The 23452-nt window shown below is 42.8% G+C and overlaps 1 protein-coding gene across 7 annotated transcripts in view; it reads left to right on the forward strand.

Moving 5' to 3' along the window:
- The window catches only part of SLC4A11 (solute carrier family 4 member 11), a 196855-nt gene that overhangs the window by 21702 nt on the left and 151701 nt on the right, over positions 1 to 23452 (forward strand). For all 7 annotated transcript variants that reach the window (XR_004000528.1, XR_004000525.1, XR_004000527.1 and 4 more), the window contains exon 2: positions 16587 to 16637. Coding sequence is in view for 2 of the 7 variants with exons in the window: in XM_030563594.1 (XP_030419454.1) it covers positions 16587 to 16637 (51 nt within the window). In the remaining 5 variants the exon portion in view is untranslated. The remainder of the gene's footprint in view (positions 1 to 16586; positions 16638 to 23452) is intronic.

Consider the following 23452-nt stretch of genomic DNA (forward strand, 5'->3'; position numbering starts at 1 on the left):
GTAAGACAATACTTGTTGTGTTTCCATGGGTTTTGCTGCTTAGTAATGAAATCTGTTGCTTGTTTCTCGTATTCTAGATGCCTGTGTGTTTAGGGATGCAGAATACCTTTTTTGATTCTAATTAAACATCAGTTTACTGTATGTATCCGGAAAACAGTTACAGAAATTGCATGGGGAGATACGAGCAAGGAGATATGTTCTGTCTTTTTAAAAAACTAGTATGCTAAAACATTGTTACAATCTGTCCTTTACATATTGCGAAATGTAAAAAAAAATGAATATATAATTTTCATATATCTGTCTAAGATGAGATGCTGGTAGAACATCCCTGCTACAGTGGCAATGTAACTGATCTTGATGAACTTAATAAATTAACAGACCAGGAATGAATATTGTTAGTCTAATGACATTCTTTTACCTGAATATCAGGCATCCTTCTCTTTCCACTATATTTTGGTTGTTTTTGCTGCTGCTTCATGGAGGTTCATGGTATGTCAGGATATAGAAATTCTGCTGTATGGCTTGGTTTTGTTTGTTAGCCTGCCTAGTTTGTTGGTTACTATTAATTTTTCCCATTTCTCTGGTTTGTAATTTTTTTTTTAATGTGCTGAGGCTGTCTTGTTTGCTTTCAAAGGCTGCTTTCACTTTTATGGGCAATGAGAAATTCTGCCTTTCCACATGCTGTAATATTTGTCTTTTTTTTGTTCTGAAGCAGGGCTGAAGGTACTTTGGTCAGCTAGTCGGGTGATTCTGTCAGCACTTAGCAATGCTGCTCTAGTTTTGATCCTTTCAGTGTTTCCGTTATAAAACTTGTTTTATGTGGGCTACAGACTGGTCACTTTGAGTTCAGTGTGAATTTTAGTTGGCCACAGGTTCAGACCAGATGGGTTTTTTTTTTGGCTTGCAGAATACAAGTTGCAATAAAATTTGTCCAGCCACAGTTAGAGATGGAAACGCCTTTTGGTATTCGTCTCCCTTTTTTTGTTTTGGCTTTTTGTTTTAATTAAAGGTTTTTATTTTAAGAATGAGTATTTCTTATTAACACATTATGTGGGCTCAAACACACACCAAAAATCTTACTACCTTGGGTGACTGTTGTTTTACAAACTCTTCTATTCTGAGTGTCCAAGATGGGGACTTCAAGGCCCATATTTTATTTAAAACTAAATCAGACAACAGTTTTAGCTGTCTTGCACCACTGTTTTCACAATACTCATAAATACAAAAGGAGAGTTATACAGAATGACTTTACTGAGACTGTCTGAGATTTGACTCATACCGGATTGTTTGGAGCTGGTAAGCACTTGCACTGGGTCCTGCATAGTAACAATAGTGCACTCTGCCCATGGTGGTCTCTAATGTGAAAAAAGGCCTGTTGATAAAATGCCAGCATGCAATGACAAAACTGTACAGAATACTGCCAGAAGTTGGATATTATACTTGAAGGACCCAAAATGCCCAAACAAAGTCAGTTTTTTCCCCACAAAGTTAAAATACCATTACAAGATTGATAGGCCTCTGTAAGTACAGCCACTGGATGAAAGAGGGACTTTCAGTGGCACCTGTGCTCCTAAGTCACTTAAGTACTGTTGGAAATTCCACCTGAAGTGAAGAGCCTTAACTTGGAGAACGCCTGGGTCTTGTCAGATTGTTGTATCTCTGATGATTGGGTTTTCCCCACCCTTCACATGTAGCATCGTCTGGAATTCAAGCCACAGATCCCAGTAGACCGTGACTATGTTTTGAGGATCTAACGAAATGGTACTGGATAGCAGCACTTTCTTTTCCTTTCATTCCGAGGAAAGTAAATGGGCCAAAGCTTTTATCTGTGTGTCAGCCAAATCCTGAGTGGTCGTTGTTCCCTGGCTCCTCTTCTTTTTCCTGATCAGCTAATAAAAGCATCTATTGTGTGTAAACCCCATGCAGTTGTGCTGGACTGTAACTGTTGTAAGAAGTGCAGGAAGTGTGGCAGTGCCATAGTTCCTCTTGCTATGGTGGGACCCGTCACTCCTACGTGACACCTGTAGAGGAATGCTGGCCAAGAGAGTGAAATTTTTTTTTTTTAAAAGAAAAGAGTAGAAAGTATTCTGCTAATTAAGCAGCTATACAGATCTGATTCTAAAAAAGGAATAGTTTTGTAATCACCTCTGGGAGGCACCCTTGCATATTGAGCTGTCCAGTGGGTTAACTTGATGACTCAGCTTGGGCAGTCTGGTGCTTTTGGAGAAAATCTATCAACACAGCCTTTTTGCTTTGTTCTGAAGGCTGGGGTAGCACTGTCATTACTACAGACAGTGACCTTTTGTTAAGTGGTTTTATTACTACTAAGGGGGCAGTCTAGCAAAAAAACTCTACAAGGAACAGTAAGGAGAATGCTTTGATACCAGACAAGACTGATCCCCGTGTTTGTGTGTGGATGCATGTTTGCTTGTGATTGCACAGTTTGTGAGGAGGTTGCCTGATGCATTGTTTCAATATGATGTTTTCTCTCTCCACAGCCAGCAGTTGTGAAAATCAGATCTCCCCATCCCACTGCCCCACTCCTATGGGTTGGGATTTCCCCCTTACTAGAAGAGTGTCCACAATTGATTAAGATTTAAGAACAGCCTTTTTCTTCTTGCAGTGGAAATGGAGGATTTTAAAAAGAACACTGAACATACGCTTTGAATAGAATCCCCAGTCTAATAGTTAATGTCCAATAGGCTGTAAAAAAAAAAACAAAAAAAAAAAACTTTTCCCCTGTATTCATGTGGTAGACTTTGGGTCAAGGATGTAACTGTGGTACACGATGATTATGGTTATGGGCACTGCTTTTGTAGTGCACTTTCTGGGCTAGCCTGTGAAATTGGAGTGGATTGTGCTGAGACTCACTGAAACCTCAGAAGCTGTTTAGAGCTTTCTAGTTATAGGTGAAGGAGGTCTCTCCTGCAAATGCTGGATGTAGGTGCATTCTGTATTGGGTGGGTTCATTATGAGATTGGATCCCATTAAGAACGGTGAGGAGTATTTTACATTAAGGGGGGAAAAACCCCTAAGGAAAAGGCTAGAGAACATATTAAATGTATGTAGTTATGGCTGCCCAGGTATTCTATTTAAGAGTGCCCAAGATTTATTGAAATGTCTGTTTGGTTTTCAGTAATAGGCCCAGTTCTTGCCATGGCCCCATCACTTTTTACCTGCCAAAAGGGTGAGGGGAGGGAGAGAGGTGTTGTGGGGGTGTGGCCTCAGGGGAAAGGGGTGGTACAAGGGCATGGCTATGGTTCAGGTGCTGTTGGCCTCCTCACTTTTAGGGAGCTTCCATTGTCCCTGAGTGTACATGAACACTGCTCTGGGCAGGACTCATGGGGGGAGGGCTAAGGTGGCTTTCCATTCCTCTCCCCAACCTTTGCATGCTCCTTATTCTAGGGAAGGGAGCTGTGCTGGCCCTAGGTGCAAGTTAAAAAAAGCCTATGGAGTGCCCTTCACTTGTATCTGGCAGCCTGTGGTTCCAAGAGGCCGTTGATTCAGAGGCAAGTGAAAGATGCACGTAAATCCAAACACATCTATGATTCACAGAAGGATCAAATGCTGTAATTACTTGTCATGTTGGATTGGACTATTCTAAAATCAAAGTTCTTTTTGGTCCATGCTTTGGCTGTCACTTAATTGGTAAATGTAAATACACTCCAGGCTTTAAAATAAGGCTAAGATACCTATAGTACCTTGTATATAAATCGCACTATGCAACTCTTTCATAGAATTATAAGACTGGAAAGGACTTTGAGAGGCCATCTGGTCCAGTTCGTTGCCCTTGAGACAAGACTAAGGGTATATTTATGCTTACCGGGGATCAACGCTGCAGTGATTGATCCACTGGAGGTCGATTTAGCAGGTCTATCAAAGACCCGCTAAACTGACCACAGATCGCTTTCCCGTTAACTCTCGTTCCACCGGAACGAGAAGCGTAAGGTAAGTTGATGGTGGCTCCCATTGGCCCAGCACAGTGTAGGCATCGCAATAAGTCAAGCTACATCAAGTCAGTCTACGTTATTCATGTAGCTGGAGTTGCATAATCTATGTCAACATAACCCTGTAATGTAGACCTGCCCTAAGTATTATCTAGACCTGCCCTAGCAGGTGATTTTTTATTTTATTTTATTTTATTTTATTTTATTTTACTTGCTCTTAAAATTTTTTCCAATAACGTGATTCTACAACCTCCCTAGGCAATTTATTCCAGTGTTTAACCACCCTGACAGTTAGGAAGTTGTTCCGAATGTCCAGCCTAAACCTCCCTTGCTGCAGTTTAAGCCCATCGCTTCTTGTCCTAGCCTCAGAGGTTAACGAGAACAATATTTTCTCCCTCCTCCTTGTAACAAAATAATCTCAAAACACTTTCCAGAGTTAACGGGCAGATGCTATTTGCATCTGCGTACGGATCACTCACTGAAATGAGCCACCTCTGAAATAGAACACCTAACAAGTAGGTACCATGTTACTATCACGGGAATGATGTTGCTAATGAGATGATGTAATGTTATTTTAGGAGTGGGGTGGAAACTACCATCCTAATGCATGCTGGAAGCCTCCTTGCATGCCAAGTAGGAGCATGTGTTTTCTAGAAGCCTGAACAGACTCAGTGAGTTGCATCAATACATTTCTCCTACTAAATGTATTGCAGCTGATGAACAATGCACAGCACCAAACTGTTTAGGACACAAAATGAAGACCAGACTATCTAGTTGAAACTGCAGGAGGAATTTGGGTAGGTAGAACATACTGTTTCAAAGAATGCCATAAGGTATTTGAGGAGCAGCAGGGATCAGGAATGCTGTTTCGTCTCTCTTCTAAAAGACTGCACTTCCATCACCCTCTCACAACAACATATTGTGGTTCGATACTGACTTCGGTCCTGTCTTTGCTGAGGGTTGGCTTTTAGGACAGGATAACTAATGCACATGAGAACTTGCTGCAAAAACACAGTGGAGACAAAGCAGTTTAGTTTTACCGCAAGATGAGGTCCAGCAGGAGGTAGAGGGTTGACCTCGCCCGTGACTTCTTAGTAAACAAGTGCCTTGTCCCCAGTGATTTTTAGCAAGAGGTAATTGTCCCATGTTTGTTGTTGCATAGTGTTTAAAACAATAACAACAACAACAAAAAAACCTCTTGTCCGTGAAGAGACAGTCTCAGAGGAAGAGTCCTACCTCTGAGTGACTAACAGAGCTTATGGTAGTACCTGAGTGTTTCTTGGAGGGCTCCCATCCAAGTACTAACCAAGCCCAACTCTTAATTTGTGAGGAATGAGGAAGTGTAATATGAGAGAGCTGCCCAATTTTGAAACCTGGTATTGCTTGTTGCTGGTGTGTATGTGACTTGTGTTTGTCAGTCATTTTAGTTGTAAGGTAACTATGTACATTAGAATGCAAGACTTGTAGGATTTTGTCTTTGTACCTAAGTATAGCCTGTGAATTTTTGGACAATTTTTGTGGATATTGTAGAATGTATATTTGTAGTTGTCTCTATGGAGACGGAAATGCATACATATATTTAGAGAGATGTATGTTATAGACAAATATTGTTGGTAGTGTGTTGCCTGTCTACAGATGCAGAGGATGTAGTCCTTGCACCAATGGTTCACAATCTAAATCAGATGCACATTATAGTCAAATATATAAGATACATGAGCTGTGGGTTGACAGTTTGAGTGGCGCAGTATTTTAAGGTAAACTGTAGATTTGAAATATTTCTTAGACATTAACTGTTGCTGACTCAAGAAATCAGCAAAAATGAATCCTAGGACTGGAACGGACCTCGAGGTCCCCTAGTCCGGTCCCCTGCACTCATGGCCGGACTAAGTATTATCTAGACCATCCCTGACAGGTGTTTCTCCAACCTGCTCTTAACTTCAGTGATGGAGATTCCACAACCTCCCTAGGCAATTTATTCCAGTGCTTAACCACCCTGACAGTTAGCAAGTTTTTCCTAATGTCCAACCTAAACCTCCCTTGCTGCAGGTTGCGGCAAGTATTTTCAGTACAGGATAGTGCTCTTATGCTGGTCAAGAGCCTGAAAATAGTGTTTTAGGGACATGTATCCAGTCTCTCTTGCACTGAAGTAAACAGTGCTACTGTACTGTTACCATGTTGACCCAAGTAGTTAGCCAGTGTTTGGGGTCTTGCAGGTGTTTCCATTTAGGTGGAGAAATTGATAGTCGGGATTTTGTGTGTACACATCCTTGGTAAATAAGCAGGAATTATTAGTCCTGTTTTCTTGAACATAGTATGACTCAATCAGGGGACGTTTTCTTTGCTCACAGTTCCAAAACTCTTACATCTAGGACTCTGCCCTAAAAGCTCTCTGTAGGCTTCTTGCTTAGGGTCTTGCTCCCAGGGCTTGCTCTAGCTGTCTCCTTGGCTCTGCTGCTGCTTCCTCAGCTTTGGTGCTTCTTCTGCATCTCTCCCACGCATACAGCTGCAAATGAAATCAGTCTTTTGTCCCCCTCTATTTATTATCAGACCCCTGGAAAAACCCTGGGATTGCATAGTGGAGCCACTGGCCAGGCTTGCCATGAGGTCTAGTCCTTGGATGGTAGTTTCCCATAGTTACAGCTGCCTCTAAACAAAGGGGCATTTAATTGTTTACTCATTTTTGCCTGAATGGAAGGCAATCACCATGCCCAACAGCCTCAACCAGCTAGGGTGACTGCCTGTCCTCAAGCACAGCATACATTCTTCAATAGCTGGCTTGCTGATGAAGCTGTGTACTTCAGTAAGTGACTAGCGCTTTTAAGCCGAATGGCCCTGTGTTTTCAAAAATTGCTGTGCATTTTCTGTGTAAAAATGAGGCCCCTTTCTAAGGTGTGTCAAGCAGAATAGCTAAAAACTTATTACTGATTTTTGGGTGTCTTAACTTCTGAAAATTTAGGCTGAAATGTTCCCCAATTAAAGTTGAAGCTTTTGTCAAGGTTACCACAAAGCCTCAGACATTCAAGGAATCTGCATATTTTAGCAGAGGTTCCTTTTTGTTTTGACTTGGTTGGGTTTTTTTTTTTTTTTTAAAGTTCATGATGATGGGATACAGTGATCTAATCATAAGATGGTTGGGTCTCTGATCTTGGAGGCAGTTTGCCAAAGAGCGAGTTTTCTAGGAGATCTGGTATTAAAACATCCTTGGTCAAAGCTAACTGCTACCGTCTGTTAATTTTAATGACGTAAAGCAATTTAAGGTGATTTAATGGCTTTTGAAGGGTATTTTTGTGGTACAAAAAAAGCACGTATCTGGCTATTCTGTATGTCCTAGTGCAGGCAGGTTGGAGATGCCACCAATGAAGATGTATAAATATATATCTAAAAACATTTGGCATGCAGACATCCTGTTTCAAATTTGTGTGTAGCCCTAGTCTTGTTTCTTCTTAAGAGAGCAATTCTTTCATTTCTAAAAATGAGGAAACGTGATATATCATTAGCAAAATGTATGGGAAAAACTTTCAGTATTTATTGAGCAGATGTAAGAAGTCTGCAGTAAATTTTGCACGTTGCTTTCTTTAACATGGAAGGGTGCATGCTGGCAATCAATTAGACAGAGAATTATGTTTTACATCAAACAAGATGCTTGGGTTGTAGGAAAGCTGTTGCCTCAGAAGATGCCAGCAGCAGAACATTTTATTTCAATCTTTTTTTGAAAATATCCAGAGAATGTTTTCATTTGTAATCTAGTAATATTGCATGGCTCAAGAGAGCTTATTACTAACCTTGATAACAAGAAAGTTAAAACTGGTTATTAAAGGAATTGCTAGGACACATCTCCCCAAGGAATTTAATAATGGAAGATGGCATAATGGATTTTTTCTTTTTCATTTTGTTGCTAGATCCAAATGTAAAAATGTAAGAAATCAGGAAGTACAAATATTATTGTCCTGATCTCTCTCTGCTGGGATTGGCCTATTCATCTTTATTGTGGGCTTTTCTGTTTTTGTTTCTGAGACCAAAAATCCTAAACAGCAACATAAATTAGAATTTCCTACCTGACCGGCAGTGTCAGGAATTGAACCATCACATTCTTTAAACTTTGTACATTACGTCTGAGTCATTGAAATGGCTTAAAGTCAAAGGGCGGTTGTTTTTCTGAACGTGTATCTTCTAAATCTACGGAATGGATATTAACATTTACCATTTGCAGCTTTTGATTAGAGGGCCATAACAAACTGTGAACTGAATATATATAAAATCTTCTTTTTTTTTTTTAAAGCTTTAAAAAGCAAGGAAATCATAAGACTTCACCATTTTCTAAATAATCCTAATTTAAATAGATACTCTCTAGGGAGCAAGAAGAGTTGGTTATGCATGCTTTTGACTGATGAAAAGATTTGAAAAACACATTAAATTGCCAAAAAGTTCTAGCGTGATTACTAGGGTTTTGTTGGCAACTAAATAGGAGGAAGGTAGTATTTTCCTTTAGTGAGCAAAGAAGCCAAAAACATAATTGTTTCTTCCTAGAGCAGCTAGAATAATCTACACATTTAACTATGTTGGAAGAAGAAAATTTTTTTTTCTATTGATATTGTCTTTCCTAAATACTGAATTTACTATGTTGCTTGCAAAGTCCTTGTCTGTAAAACTGAAGTGGGCAAGGTAGTTTAGAGTTTTTTTTTTTTTTTTTTTAATGTCCTTGAAACCACTTTTCTTTATGGATCACTGTATGTATCTCTCTTTTTTGTCTCTGATCTAATCTCTCATCTTATAGCACTATGCTACTTGCTACACAGATGGGGTTTTTCTTCTGAGTTTATAACCTAAATTTTAGATTCAAGATTGGCAATGAGTAGGGAAGGAATGGGGGTAAAGAAGGACCACTGTCGTAAGAAGAATATGTGGCTTAGGGATTTATGTATGTGTAGCGTGAAGTCCTAGCCCTACATGAATCAAAAAACTCCCAAAAACTTCAGTGGGGCTAGGAGTTGACCCATAGTTTGGTGCATAAAGATAAAGGTAGGAGATTGAATACTATTAACTCCTTTATTGTGTTTTAGGGTGGTGGCATAAAAAAAGGTTCAAAGACACTTTGTAGAAGAAATGAATGCAGAGGGTAGGAAAGCTGGCTTCATTGGTGGGATGGGTGCCATACGAAATAGATCATTAATTATTTTCTTTGCTTATAGGGTTTTAAAGTCCTAAGCATTAAAATGTGCCAACAAAAACAATTTTGCTAAGCATTTAGAGTAGAAAGATCTTCATTTACTATGGAATTGTTAATTGCTTTGTTTGAACTTGAATCTCTTCATAGCGCATCCTCTTTTTTTTACTGGGGTTGTTTATGTACAGGATTCTGCTCCTTTAATATCAAACTGGGGCTTATACTGGATACTTGATTATGTGTGGATTTTTTTGTTGTTTTCAGGAAAATGGTAAGAATTAATACATAGTATTACATAGTATTTGATGGTTTTTTTTTTTAAACGTTTGAAGGCACAACAGCAAGAAAATGATGGCAAACTGTAGTGCTAAAACCAATCTCCCCAGCAGAGCTCATTCATTTCCATGAATGCAATGTGAACCTTTCTGTTGATAACTGATCTCAAACAAGCTGATACAAAACTGTGGACACCTTAAGGGAGAACATAACAGTTCAGTTACAGACCTGAAGAAGAGCTCTGTGTAAGCTTGAAAGCTTTCTCTCACCAACAGAGGTTGGTCCCATGAAACGCATCACTACTTTGGGCTTGTCTACATCAGAAAGTTGCAGCGCTGGTGAGGGAGTTACAGCGCTGCAACTTAGGAGGTGTACACATCTGCAGGGCACCACCAGCGCTGCAACTCCCTGTTTGCAGCGCTGGCCGTACTCCCGTTTTGTCTCGGGTGTAGAGGATCCAGCGCTGGTGATCCAGCGCTGGTAATCAAGTATAGACACTTACCAGCGCTTTTCTTGACCTCCGTGGAATAAGCAGGTATCCCAGCATACCTGAGGAAGCCTCTGGTAATCAAGTTGGTCTCCTTCCCCGGCTTGCTCTCGCGTTCCCCGAACCCCGAGCAAGCAGGTCTCCTTCCCTGAGGTTTGCAGGGTGGTTCGGGGAACGCGAGAGCAAACCGCGGCGAAGCTGGTCTCCTTTCCCGGTTTGCTCTCTCGTTCCCCGAGCAAGCAGGTCTCCTTCCCTGCGGTTTGCAGGGTGGTTCGGGGAACGCGAGAGCAAACCGCGGCGAAGCTGGTCTCCTTTCCCGGTTTGCTCTCTCGTTCCTCCAACCCCTGAGCAAGCAGGTCTCCTTCCCTGCGGTTTGCAGGGTGGTTCGGGGAACGCGAGAGCAAACCGCGGCGAAGCTGGTCTCCTTTCCCGGTTTGCTCTCTCGTTCCTCCAACCCCCGAGCAAGCAGGTCTCCTTCCCTGCGGTTTGCAGGGTGGTTCGGGGAACGCGAGAGCAAACCGCAGCGAAGCTGGTCTCCTTTCCCGGTTTGCTCTCTCGTTCCTCCAACCCCCGAGCAAGCAGGTCTCCTTCCCTGCGGTTTGCAGGGTGGTTCGGGGAACGCGAGAGCAAACCGCAGCGAAGCTGGTCTCCTTTCCCGGTTTGCTCTCGCATTCCCCGAACTCCCCTTGAAGCCGCCCAACAGCGCTGCAGTGTGGCCACATCTAACACCACTTGCAGTGCTGGTTGCTGTAAGTGTGGCCACTCTGCAGCGCTGGCCCTATACAGCTGTACTAATACAGCTGTAACAACCAGCGCTGCAAAATTTTAGATGTAGACATGGCCTTTGTCTCTCTGATATCCTGGGACCAACACAACTACAACACTACATACTGTTACTTTCCTGTAAACTTTGGATTTTGTTACCGTATGATTTAAAATATTTGCATAAAACAGGAGCTCTTGCTTCCTGATTCATCTGCTTCTGCTACTTCTATCCCCACCTGTAATCAGTCTTTCTGCAGCTGTGTCACAACTGGTGTCTACTTATAGGACTATGATGTACAAGTAGAGATTTTTACCTTCAGCTGAGGTTCAAGCAGGAGACACAGATGGACTCTCCTTGCCTGTACCCTTAGTAGCAAAGAATAAAAGGGAAAAACAGAGAAAACATCTATGAGCAGATTTGTTTTAAGTCACAGGTTCAATATTTTCCATAAGATACTGCTGGCTCTTTGGTGTATTAGAGGGTGACATGAGAAGGGCATTGTGGGACTGTTCCCTACAGTATAACTGGCTAGTGTTTCATTGTCAAGATTTAAACATTCTGAAGTGATGATGCTGCCATCATTACCCTTTGAAGATTATTCTGATACTTTGCCAGAACCTTTCCATTTCTTGTGCCACCCTAAATAACTGTTCTCTCTCCACTGTTTACACCCTGCAAATACTTGTAGATAGATCTGTTCCGTCTGAGTCATTGCTTTGCCGTATATTGTATAAAAGTGTGGTAAACATGTAAGGTTCTAGATACAAACTATCCATAGACGTATGTTCCAATATAATGTAAAGAGACCATACTTTTGTGTTCCATCTTAAACAGAATTTTTTAAATATTTATTAGATACAAAATGCTTTTAGGAAGTAAGATTATGCTGAAAATGTATTGATCCGCTGGATGATAGAGAAAAGAGATGGGCCCTAGTTCTGCAAACATTTATGTACATGCTTAAATGTAAACACAAGTAGTCCCATGCATACATTTTGTGCGGGACTGGGCCTATAATCAACACATATGTAAACATGTTTATCTCACAGGCTCCTAAAGCATATTCCAAACCTATTGGGATACAAAGTAATAAGTTCAGCCAATTCTGTGTGTGTGGTAATAGCTGTCCATTGCTATGCAATAGTTTTAAGACTTTACCCAATTGAAACTGTAGGACAACTTACGTAATGAGAATGCAATTACCGGAGTTGGAATTCAGCCAAGACATTCCAGGGTTAACACCCTACTTTTTCAAAACATGCCACTGGACCTTTAATTACCAGGTTAAAACCTTGGTTTTATGACTCATCTGAAAAACAGCATTTCCAGCATAACTGTCCCCTAGGCAACATGCTTGAGCATTGGTTCGTTATTTACTCAAGGGAAATAGTGCCACCTAATGAAACACTGCTGCTTATGGCAGTGCCCTGGCTTGTCCCTTTTGTTTCCCATCCAAGTAGTGATCAGGCCACAATGCTACTTAAGTTATGATAAAATCACAGCCCAGGAGGGATGCTGCAGATATGAGGCACTTTTAATATAGAATGCAACAGTCTTTGAACTACTTTCATTCATCAGGTTTTATATATATGAAGTATACAAACTCCTTACTCTGCTAGGCACTAAAAATAATGGACTGAACAGGCACACTGAATTTATGGCTTATTACAACAATCTGTAACACACTAAGGGCTAGTCTACACTAGGGTGACCAGACAGCAAGTGTGAAAAATGGGAACAGAGGGTAGGGGGTAATAGGAGCCTATATAAGAAAAAGCCCCAAATATCAGGACTGTCCCTGTAAAATTGGGACATCTGGTCATCTAGTCTACATTGGCAATGCTAAAGCTCTCCCAGCTTTAACACCCACCTCCATGAGGGGCATATCTCCCAGCGCTGGGGCACTGTCTACACTGGCGCTTTACAGCTCTGAAACTTGCTGTGTATGGGGGGCGGGGAGGGGGTGTTTTTTCACCCCTCTGAGCCAGAAAGTTGCAGGGCTGTAATTGCCACTGTAGACAAGCCCTAACCTCCTCTTTTGTCCTATAGCTGCAGAGGTGTTAACAGGCCACTCGACCTTGAATGGTCCCTTACAATATGTAACTACTTATGCTAAACAATCTGTTCCACCTTGCATTTTGCTGTGACAGTGGGAAGCACCTTTCCCAGACCTGAAGAAGAGCTCTGTGTGGCTCAAAAGCTTGTCTCTCACCAACAGAAGTTGGTCCAATAAGATACTATAATCTCACTCGCCTTGTCTCTCTAATATATACACACACATTTTTATAATAAAAAGTATAGGCTTTGGTTAAAATAAATGCAGATTCGTATATTTGTATTATTACATTGGCCATCAGAAGATAACCATGTTAGTTCAGGAATGCAATGGAAATATAATAAATAGGATGTGGAGGAGACTATAGAGTTGAAGCAGAGAAGAGCCCCTTATTTCACTTTGATTTATGATTTCAAAATGTTATGAAAGCACCTGTGACCTGTTTGTTTAAACAAAAACACTACGATGCACAAGAGTGGTTGTGTGTGTGTGTGTGTGTGTGTGTGTGTGTGTGTGAATTCCATCAGACCCTTGATATGTGGACTTCTTGCTCATTATAAATTGAGAGTCTAGGCCGGGGATAGTTAGCTTTTTTTTCTGTCAAGGTCCAGATTTCTTGGTCAAGGTATTGTCAAGGTCCCGACTCCAGAGATGATGATGGGGAAAAAATGTTTTAGGTCCATTCAAAAGCGTCTGGCAGTCTGGATTTGGCCGGTATTCCGCCTATTGACCATCCCTGGTCTACTTTGTGGCTCTTCCATCAGGATATCTCATTTTTTAACTCGATCTGTTTTTTAATGTATGTACGCAGCAACTGAAAAGAAGTGCCTATTGATTGATTGCTCTTGGTGCTTGACCGTGCCTTAAAAATGGACCCTTCAGTCATTAACATAACAATCATATTTTCCCATTCCCTCCCAGCTAGATAAAACAAATGACTCTCTTTTTTGGGGGGGAGGGGGGGATCTTTGGACTGTGGTTCATTGCTTGTCCAGCAGCCCAATCGTTTCTCTTACTCCTCACTCTCCCTCTTGGGGAAGCACACGGTTATTTCTGTTTTGTCCTGGGCTGGTGTCCGGGTTCATCCTTTTTAACTTGTGTTCTTTAAATAGCCCCAAGTGTATAAACACTTGGAGCAAATGCAGCCAAATGGAAGTCTCTGAGACACATTTGGCAGTGACTGATGGGGTGAAGTTACAAGCTGGATGTAAGTAGGTTAGAAAATGACTATAAGCAGCAAAATAACATAACTTGTACCCAAAATGCCAGAGTCTCTGCTGGCGTAACTCAGCTTATGTCAAATGGAGTTATGCCAGCAGCAGATTTGGCCCTAATTGTGTAAAATGAGTGTAACCTCTGTTCCATGTAGGTTGTGGGAGAAGGGTGATGGGTAGGGTATTCGTAGCAGGAAAATGAAGTACCAGGATCCTATACTGTAAATTAAAGAGGCCTGCTTCATGTTGTTTTATACCATCTCTAATAGCTATAGGCCCAAATTTCTGTCTCTGGCCCTTGTTTTGCACATCTGATGAATGCCAGATCACTGCAGGTCATGCCCTTCTTACACCACTGTTTACAAACCAGTGAATTTGTCCCTCAAATACTGCATGTGGCTATGTGAAGTGTTCAGGTGAATGTTTTAATGTATTCATGAGTATTTAGAGCTCCATTCCCACACTTTTTATGGTGAGTTGAACTGAAGAAGGGTTACACCTTGGCCAGTTCCTGGTATAAAGAAGGTCCTCAGTGGTCCCAAACTAGGGTGACCACCTATCCCAAATTGGGCAGGACAGTCCTAAAATGCAGAGTTCAAGTCCCGGTCCTAGGGAATAACACTGGGACAGCATTTGTCCTGGATTCCCTGCAGCACCTCCCTATGCCTGTGTAAGGTCAGGGGTCCTGCCAGTCTCTTCTGGGGCGGGGGGGAAGAGCTGAAGTGAGCAGGTGGGAGGGTCTGGGGCTCCCCACAGCATCCTGGGCAGTGCAGCTCTTACCATGGCCCAGCTCTGGCTTCCGGCTGGGCCAGAGGGCAAGGTCTCGGCAGGGAAGAGGAGGGGTAGGGGACGGGGTCCTGGAGCGTGGCGGTGCTCCTGCATGTGTCCTGCTTTCGCCTTTTGAGAAGACTGTTGCCCTTTCCTAAACCAGCAATCTGGATTGTTTAGGGTGGGTTTAAAAATTCAACTTGGCCCAAATGCCGGATTTACACATGCATCTCTAAGAGTAGGCAGCTGGCCCACATCATCATTCAGAACTGATGGGGCACATTTCAGCTGGCTGTTAAACCCTTTTGTCCTGTGTCTGCCAAGTGTCAATCATACTTTGTGTAACTGCTGATACTGAGTTAAACCTAGCCATAGTGGCAAGTCAACTGTTTTAAGCACGGGTACGCAGGGGCCTGTTCCTGACATGAGTTCAGTCTCCCAGTTGTTTGGATGGGAGTGTGACATTGCCTCTATTTTGGGACACTGTTGGAACAAATGGTATCTGTCTGCTATATCCAGTGTCGGTCTGTGGGCAGGAGAAGACAAGAGCGTGTTTTTTTTGTCATGCGGGAGAAAGTTCTAGTTCAGGTGCCCTGATTGTTCCTTTAAAAGGAGCAGAATGGATTGTAAAATCAAGCTCTCATTTAAGTGAAGGTCTTGTTAGAATTAATTATCCAAGCACACGGGGCCATATTTGGTACATACCGTCTGGATGCCACTCTTTTTTTAATAGGATCGTCCCTTAGCAGACTTTTGTGTTAATACTTGCACCCATGTGGTCCTTCAGATCTGACGTGTCACGGCAATGTAATCAGGCTTGTGCAGATGTTGACTAATGTAGTATCTTCTGCTGGAAGCACTAAACAGGACAGCTGAAGCATGAGTTGTGGGTTTGTTTTTTTTTAAACGCTTTTTGCAGGAGATGGTGACGGTATTGAACATTCTGGGAAATGTTAAAGTCAATAAACAAAAGGTTAAACTTCTCAGTACCAGAATAAATCATTTAATGTCTGTAATAGCTTTCTTCTTCCGTCTGTGTGAGAGCATTTATGATGATGAGCTAAGCCAGGGGTCTCAAACATGCGGGGATATTTTCTGCGGCCTGCAAGCTCCTCGCCCTCCCCCCCACCCTTCCCCAGCGTTTTACCTAGAGTGGCTCCGACCCGACGCGCACCGGGGGCTGTTGCTTCAAGCACTGCCCCCAGCAGCTCCTATTGGCTGGGAATGGGGAATCGCGGCCAATGGGAGCTGCTGGGGGTGGTGCCTGAAGCAACAGCAATACACACCCCTGTGCTCCTCCTTCCTCAGGTTCTGTCGGCTTCCCGGAGTGGCGAGGGGGGCAGGGCAGGTGGGCTGGCGGGCAGGGAGCCTGCCCTGCCCCCGGTGCACGTCGGGCGTGAGCCTGCACCCCTCCTGCACCCCAACCCACTGCCCTGAGCTCCCTGCTGCACCAAGACCCTCTGCTGTACCACGACCCCCTGCCCCCCTCCTGCACCCCAACCCCCTGCCCTGAACCCCCTGCCGCACCCTGCACACCCTGACCCCCTGCTGCACCCCTCACCCCTCCTGCACCCCAGCTCCCTGCCCTAAGCCCCCTACCGCACCCCACATCCCTCCTGCCCCCCCCGGGCAGGGAGGGGGTGGAGTGGGGCGGGGCAAAGGCAGGGCCTCATGGAAGGGGTGGAGTGGGGGCGGCGCCAATGGTGGCAGGGGGGAGGTGTCAGTAAATGCGGTCGTCGAGCCAATGTACTAGTTCTCATGTGGCCCTTGTGGTCATTTGAGTTTGAGACCCCTGAGCTAAGCAGTTAAACCCAAGTATTCAGATTTGTTATGGTTCTCACACTTGGACTTAATCTCTCTCTTTTTTTCTCCCCTCCCCCCCACTTTTTTTTTTTTTTTTTTTTTTAGAAAGTCCACCGGCAGCGATGTCCAGAAATGGGTATTTTTTTGAAGAGACTGGCAAGTATAATTTTATTTTCTACTCATTTGTTGCATGTTATATTGTATATAAAAGAAACTACCGTAGTGACCTAGCTGTATCAGTGGAAAAATAACTACCAGTAGGTTGATTTTGAAAATCATCTGCAACAGATGGCATATCAAATCCATTTCACATATAACCTAAACTGGGTTTGAACCCAGATTTGTATGGATGAAAGGAATGTTGCATAATTCTAGTGCTACAAATAGTCTGTACAATCAAGTCCCATAGATGTTAATGCCTTACTGCTTTGAATATCAGTATCTTCAGATTTTCCGTGCATGTTCCTGTCTTGGGTGGTTCCTTGTCTTGTTTTGTTTCAGGGTGTTCTCCTCCCCCTTGATATGCCAGATACAGCATGGTCAGTATCCGGGAGTCACTCTCACGATAGGCAAACTAGGCAGCTGCCTAGGGTGGTAGATTTCTGGGACATTAGACTCTCCCCATCGAGCACAGCTGAGAGCTTGCTGTATGTTGTGACCGCCTCGCCACCTCCCCACACACAGCCGTCCAGCTCTCTGGGGCTACCACCTCCTATTGTAGGGCTGCTCAGGCTGGGGTCAAGCTCCCCTGGGAGAAGATACTGGGGCTTTGCCCCCCATCTGGGTGGTCTTATAGCAGCTGAGGCCTGGAGCAACTGGTGCCCTGCTCAGGGAAACCAACACTAGCTCAGAGCTAGCTGGGAGGCCTGCATGCGCCTGCTGCTTCCATACCAGATGAGCTTTCCACTCTGGGTCCCTCCATCGGTAGTGGCGACAGCAATGGATGCGGCTGGCAGGGTTGCCCGGCAGAGCTTGATGGCCACAAGCCGGGGCTCTGAGGAGCAGGAAATGGCCCCCAGCCAGGCTGGTGGGGAAGCACTCCTGCCCCCTCCCCAGATGCTTCCCATTACCAGGGCAGGTAAGATGGCGGTCGCAGCTCAGATGCTGGGTGGCTTGGAGTTGCTCTTGATAGCACCACAAGAGCTTGCTGGGGCTTCAGCCTCAAGCACAGGGACCTGCCCAGCTTTGTGTCGGTATCCAGCCCCCACCTGCTGTCCCTCACCCCTCCCTGGTGGGCCCTGCTGCCCCCCCCCCGGACTCTCCTTGCAGCCGGTGCTTCAATTCCATCATGTCTGGGCTCTCAAGGTGCTGCCCCCACACGGGCTAGAAGCCTAACAGCTAGGAGCTCCTCTGGAAAGGTGCAGGGAAGGGCGGACACTTAGGGCCAGGTGGAGGGTACAGGCTGCCATGGGCTGGGGATACAGAATGCTTAGGGCTAGATGCGAGACTGGAGATGTGGGGCTGTGCTGGGGGCTCCTGGATTCAGCAATCCTTCCCCCCCAATTCTGCCAATGGGAAGGAGCCCATCACCCCCTCTGCAAGGGGGATGAGTGCCCCCAGCCTGAGTGGGTTTGTAGGGGCCCTATGGGTGGGAGCTGTTACCTGCCAGTGTGTGGGTCCCTTTGTGGTTAAACTGAGCATCTCCTGAGGTACTGAACTGGGGCCTGCTCCTCCCTTGAGCCCCAGGCAGCTGGTGCCAACCTGCCTGAAAAGGGCCATTGGCATATTGGCCACGCTGGGAGCGGGCGTCAGCCACTTGCAGGCCCCAGAACAGAGCCTGGGGGACTTTCATCCTGGCCTGACCAAGCTCAGCCCACCCGAGTGTCGCTGTTCCCACCCTGCAGGGTCTGTGCCTGGGGCCCAGGGGCCTCTGCAGGCCCAGGCTGAGGTCTGCCCCGTCAGCCTCCATCCCAGCTGGATGTGGGTGGCAGCAGGAGGGGAGGCAGAGGTGAGCGTTTCACCTCATGGAAGGAAAAGAAAGAGTACCTTCCCCAATGCCAGCAGTATGTCCCCTTTCAGGGCATTCAGCATCCAGCAGTGGCAACAGATGCCAAGGGCCCTTAGCCTCTTTCTCCAGATGCCAAAAACAGAGAGACTTTTTTTTCTGGCATTTTGTTAAGACTCCAGAGCTTTTTAGTTCACCTGCTGCCTTGAGCAATCTTCAAGAGCTGGAGGCAGGCTTCCGGCATTTTGTTCTCCAGATGGCCCATGGTCACCTTGAGCGCACTGTGTCCTGACCGTTCTTTTTGCACTACACTGTTAACTAATCTCCTCCATGCATATGGGATGTAGCTCTAAGAAACCCAAGGACTTGAGCTAATCATGCAGACTCTTCTTTTCCATTATTAGGTTTCTCTGGTTTTGATTGTAGGTGGCTCTTTAAATACAATGCTCTTATTGTATTGCATCCAGACTGATTATAATTGTAAAGGTGGATTTTTTTGTTACTTGGTCCTTAAACCTCCTGTTATTCATTTTTCCTTCTCCTAGCCTTACAGTTATAAAATCTGACCTTTTTTAAAAGTTCACATTTGCTGCTAATCCTAGATGAATCATCTTCTTATCTGCGCTAATTGTGATGTGGTCACAGTGAACCTCCTGCACAGAATTTAGGAATAATAATTATTATAGCACTTATCTAGAGTTTTACAAGCATTAATCTTTGCATCACCTGGTGTGTGAACCCGTTATGCTTAATAATCTGACCTACCTTCTATTTAGTTTATGCGCTCTTGTTCTTGTCCCCAGACCCGAGGAACAGCTCTGTGAAGCTCAGAAACTTGCCCTTCCACCAGCTGAAGTTGGTCTAATTACGGATATTACTTTACCATACTGCGTCTCTTCTCATCACCCTGTGAGGGAGGAAAGATTTGTTAGCCCCCTTTCATGTTTGGGGAAATAGGTGTACAGAAGTTAAATGACTTGCCCAGAAATGCAGGCAGAGTCTGAACTACAACTCAATTTAGAGCAAACCATATTTAAATTCCTAAGTCCACTTCCTCCCTCTAAAGTGAGTCACCCTTCCATTTAATATAAATGGCTTTGTAAAGCAGGCTTATCATTTAACTTGCTTCTCCAAACCATGCCCCAATGTGTCACTCAACCAGTTAATCCTGAGATAGCTAAAGTTGCCCATTGTTGTACCAGCAACTTCCTTTACTACTTTCAATACGTTAAGGACCTTTTTGTTGCCCTGTACTGGGGCAATACTCCGACGTTCATGTTTTTTGTTACTTAGATTTCATAACCATGAGCTGGAACACAAATTGTTATCTCCATCCTGGAATGATCTGTTGATAGTATCTCGAAGTATAATTGCAGTCTTTTCCTTCCCTGTTCCCGAGCCCTTCAGCATTGTCTTTTAATTAGGGATAAGAATATCTCATTGGCTTATGGTTTATCTCGCCTCATCTTTAAGATACTGATCTGAGAAACTAATAGTCCCTCTTGCCAAGCCAAATATTTCTGCTCTTCCCTTCTAGGTTTTCATTTTTTTTTAAATGAAAACACTGATATTCTTTATTTCTAGCGGTACAGCAACTGTTAGCTCCACTGAGTTGAAACCCTAATTTTGCTTGGATCGATGCTTGGATCTATAGGCCTTGACCACGGGAAGAGTAATACTTTCTAACAGATTCTTCCTTTGAGTCTTTGATATTCCCAACTCCCAATAATATCTCTAACACCTTTTATCACTTTTATAGCCATCTGCTCCTGTTTAGTACTTTTGAACTCATCCTTCATGCACACATTGAGATTTGTACATTCTGTGGTCCTGCATGTCGACTGAGAGAATTTCAAAGAAAACTACCGCCGAGACCTGGGATTAAGTTAGAGTGTGTGCATGAGAAACAAGGATAAAATATTCTTTAAAAGTTTTAACAAGTAGCTTTACAGAGTCGAGCCCAAGCTGGCAAGATGAGTAGTAAATTTCAATTTTCTTGAAGTACAGTTTGCTGGTCTTTAGCAGTAACATTGTGTTTTGACTTGTATACCAAACTGAGCAGATTTAAGAGACATGAATAAAAATCTCTCTTCTTTGCTGGTAAAATACTTAATTTATTTGGGTGGCTGTTTATTTATCGCTGCTGTTGCGTTGTCTTTTTTCTTTTCCTTTCCTTTTTTTGCCATAGGTGTCAGTATTATTCCCCTCGCCCTCCGCAGATCTGGCAAATAGCAACAGTGTTTGATACAGATAGTGTTTGAGTTGACCAGTTGGTATCCTGAATGAGATTTCATGTCAGTTAGAGTCCTTCCTGGCAATTTTAAATGTCTGTTCGAGTGATTGTAAGGACTCAGTCCAAATCTGAAGATAATTAGAATCTTGATGAAATGCAGCTCTGCACGCAGTGTTCAGAATAACTCATTAAGCTAGTTGTCTTTTTTCCTAGTGGAACCTTCTAGTTCTGCTCATTGTTAAAAGGGATACAGATACCTAAACTTTAACTGTAAGCGGATTAGTTCTAACACAATTATATTCTACTAATACTAATTCTATTTGCCAACATAATTAACTTTTTAAATGATCAGGCAACATGTGGTGGCACTGCATCTTCATTTTATCTGAAGAGAATCTTGTTTTAATTATGAGGGGTGATAAATCCTAAAAGAAGGAACCCTAACATTCTATGGAATAACTGAAATTGTGCATTGTTTTAAAGCTGGGTCAGCAAATACTACAACATAACTTTCACTTTCCAGAGTGAATCTTATTGTTTGCTCTGCTGATTTATTAATTGGTTTTGCTGGCACAATAAATTGCAATTCTGCTGGAGGGACTTTCCTGGCTGGGGATCTTTGGACATATTTTATCTATTTGTTGTTGTTGTTTTTGGTTTTGTATTTAAATTTGGAATGTGTGTCATGGTTTTGCTTTTTAAAAAAAAATTAGTTTTATCTAACCATGAAATTAATCTAAATGCTATACTGAAATGAATCTTTTCACAATGGGAATTGGATTTTCCGGGTACAACGTCTGTTTGCCAGCCACAAATGCACCACAACTGCTGATGAGAAACCAGAAATCAGCTTGCGTGTCTTGCTAAAGATTTTTATTTCTAGGGCCTATTGCTAAGATAGCTATAAATTAAAATGAAGGTTTCTAATTTTGCGCCTTTGTAGTACAGAGCTGGAACTTGGCACACTGCTGTGTTTAAAACAAGCAAACCAACAAAAAAAACAACCCACCACCCATTGATTACTCAGATTAATTACAAGATTTCTTAAGTAACTAGCTGTATAACAGAATACTATTCAGATAAGCCTTATTGCTTTTGTAGTAGCATATCAGTTTTTTTCAAATCTGTTATAAATTATTAAGGCAGCAGAGAAAACTTTGCATTTCCATCTGGCTTATTTTATGACAACCCCCCACCCCCCACTGCAATAAGGTTGGAAATCATGGCTGTACAGTAGTAAAGAAAAAGCATTCATCCCAAGACAGTATCTCATAAGTCTCTGTGTTAAAATAGTGATCTTCAAACCCATGGGGAAATAGTGCCTTTCCTAACTATCTTTTCCATTTTTCCCAAGTGGCTATGGGTCTTGGGGATTGGCAGACATAGCCCATTACCTCTGGAGCGAAGAGAGCCCTGAAATGGAAGTGAAATGCTTCTTATTTAACTCAACACTGAAGTTGTCTAAAGGGCTTCCCCAATTCAGAGATCCATATAGCATAGTTACCTGTTAGGGGTTTGTTATGATTAATTTGCTAAGAAGTTAAATTGGGACAGAGCTGCTCGGAAAGGTCTCGACCCATGGAGCTAAGTAAAAGCTTAACGTTCTAGTAAAGCAAAGTTTTAATGTTTGTCCTTTTAAGATCGGCAGATGTAGTTGTAAACACAATCATTAACTTTTTTATGACTTGTATTAATCTCCCCCATACTGCTTTAATATTTTAAGTCTACTTTCTGTGGGGAGTCAGCTGGAAAAATAACATTTCTCTTTATGGTTGCTGGGTAGAATGCCAGAAGTATTTTTCATTATCCTCTATTATCATGACAAAGGGTGCGGTGAGTACAATCTGTAGCTTGATTTGGTAAATTTTCCTGACAATTTTGCAGACTTTGTTTAAACTGGAAATGATTGAGAGGATTTTTTTTTTTAATTTACCTGTATGTCTGCAGCTGGAAGTAGGATACAAATGTACAGTTTTGATCACCCTGCCTTGAAGAAAAAAGCCTCTTATCCATGCTTTGGGTTCCTGTGGTGATAATTTTGGCTCAGAAATTGCTCTTCTGCATTACCCTTGTTTTCAAGCAAGTGGGTTATGTGTAAGTGTGCATATTAAATGTAATGATGGCGTTTTGTGTGTGTGTGTGTGAGAGAGAGAGAGGGTTTTTTGTTTTGTTTTGTTTTTTTACAAACTTATTCTGGAATGTGATGAATACAAAATAGAGGGAATTGGTAACATATGTATAAAGTAAATTCTTCCCTGTCTGTAAAGTCCTTTGATTATTCTCCTACTAATATTAACAAAGCAGAAAGTTGGAGGCAATACTGCACCTGCATATTTTTGTAATCCCGTTTTCAGTGTGGAGATGCAGGACATGACGCTCCATAGGTAAAGTTGAATTCCGTTTGGCACTTAAAACCAGGGATTCATTCTCTTCGTCTCCCTGAATTTACAGCATTCTCCAAACAAAGAAGAAATTTTCTGAGCATTTACAAGGAAATCTGTTAATTACTCTGAGCTAAAAATTAATTAAAAATTGGGCCCTTTAAGCAGTTTAGCATCTGTCAATCTTTTCTTTTTTGTCCTGAGTGACAAGAAGGGGGAAAATATGGAGTAGCAAAAGAACTGTCTTTAAAAATCAGTTTAATGTAATCTGAGATCCTAAACACTAAAATGTCTTTTAACCATGTGATCATGGTTGGCATTCCTATGGGGCAAAGGTAAGGTCATTTAGATACCTTTTACCTATGCATTTCTTAACTTTTATAACGTTTGGATTTTAAGTATAACTTTAACT

Source organism: Gopherus evgoodei, chromosome 5 (assembly GCF_007399415.2).
Source record: "Gopherus evgoodei ecotype Sinaloan lineage chromosome 5, rGopEvg1_v1.p, whole genome shotgun sequence".
NCBI lineage: Eukaryota > Metazoa > Chordata > Testudines > Testudinidae > Gopherus > Gopherus evgoodei.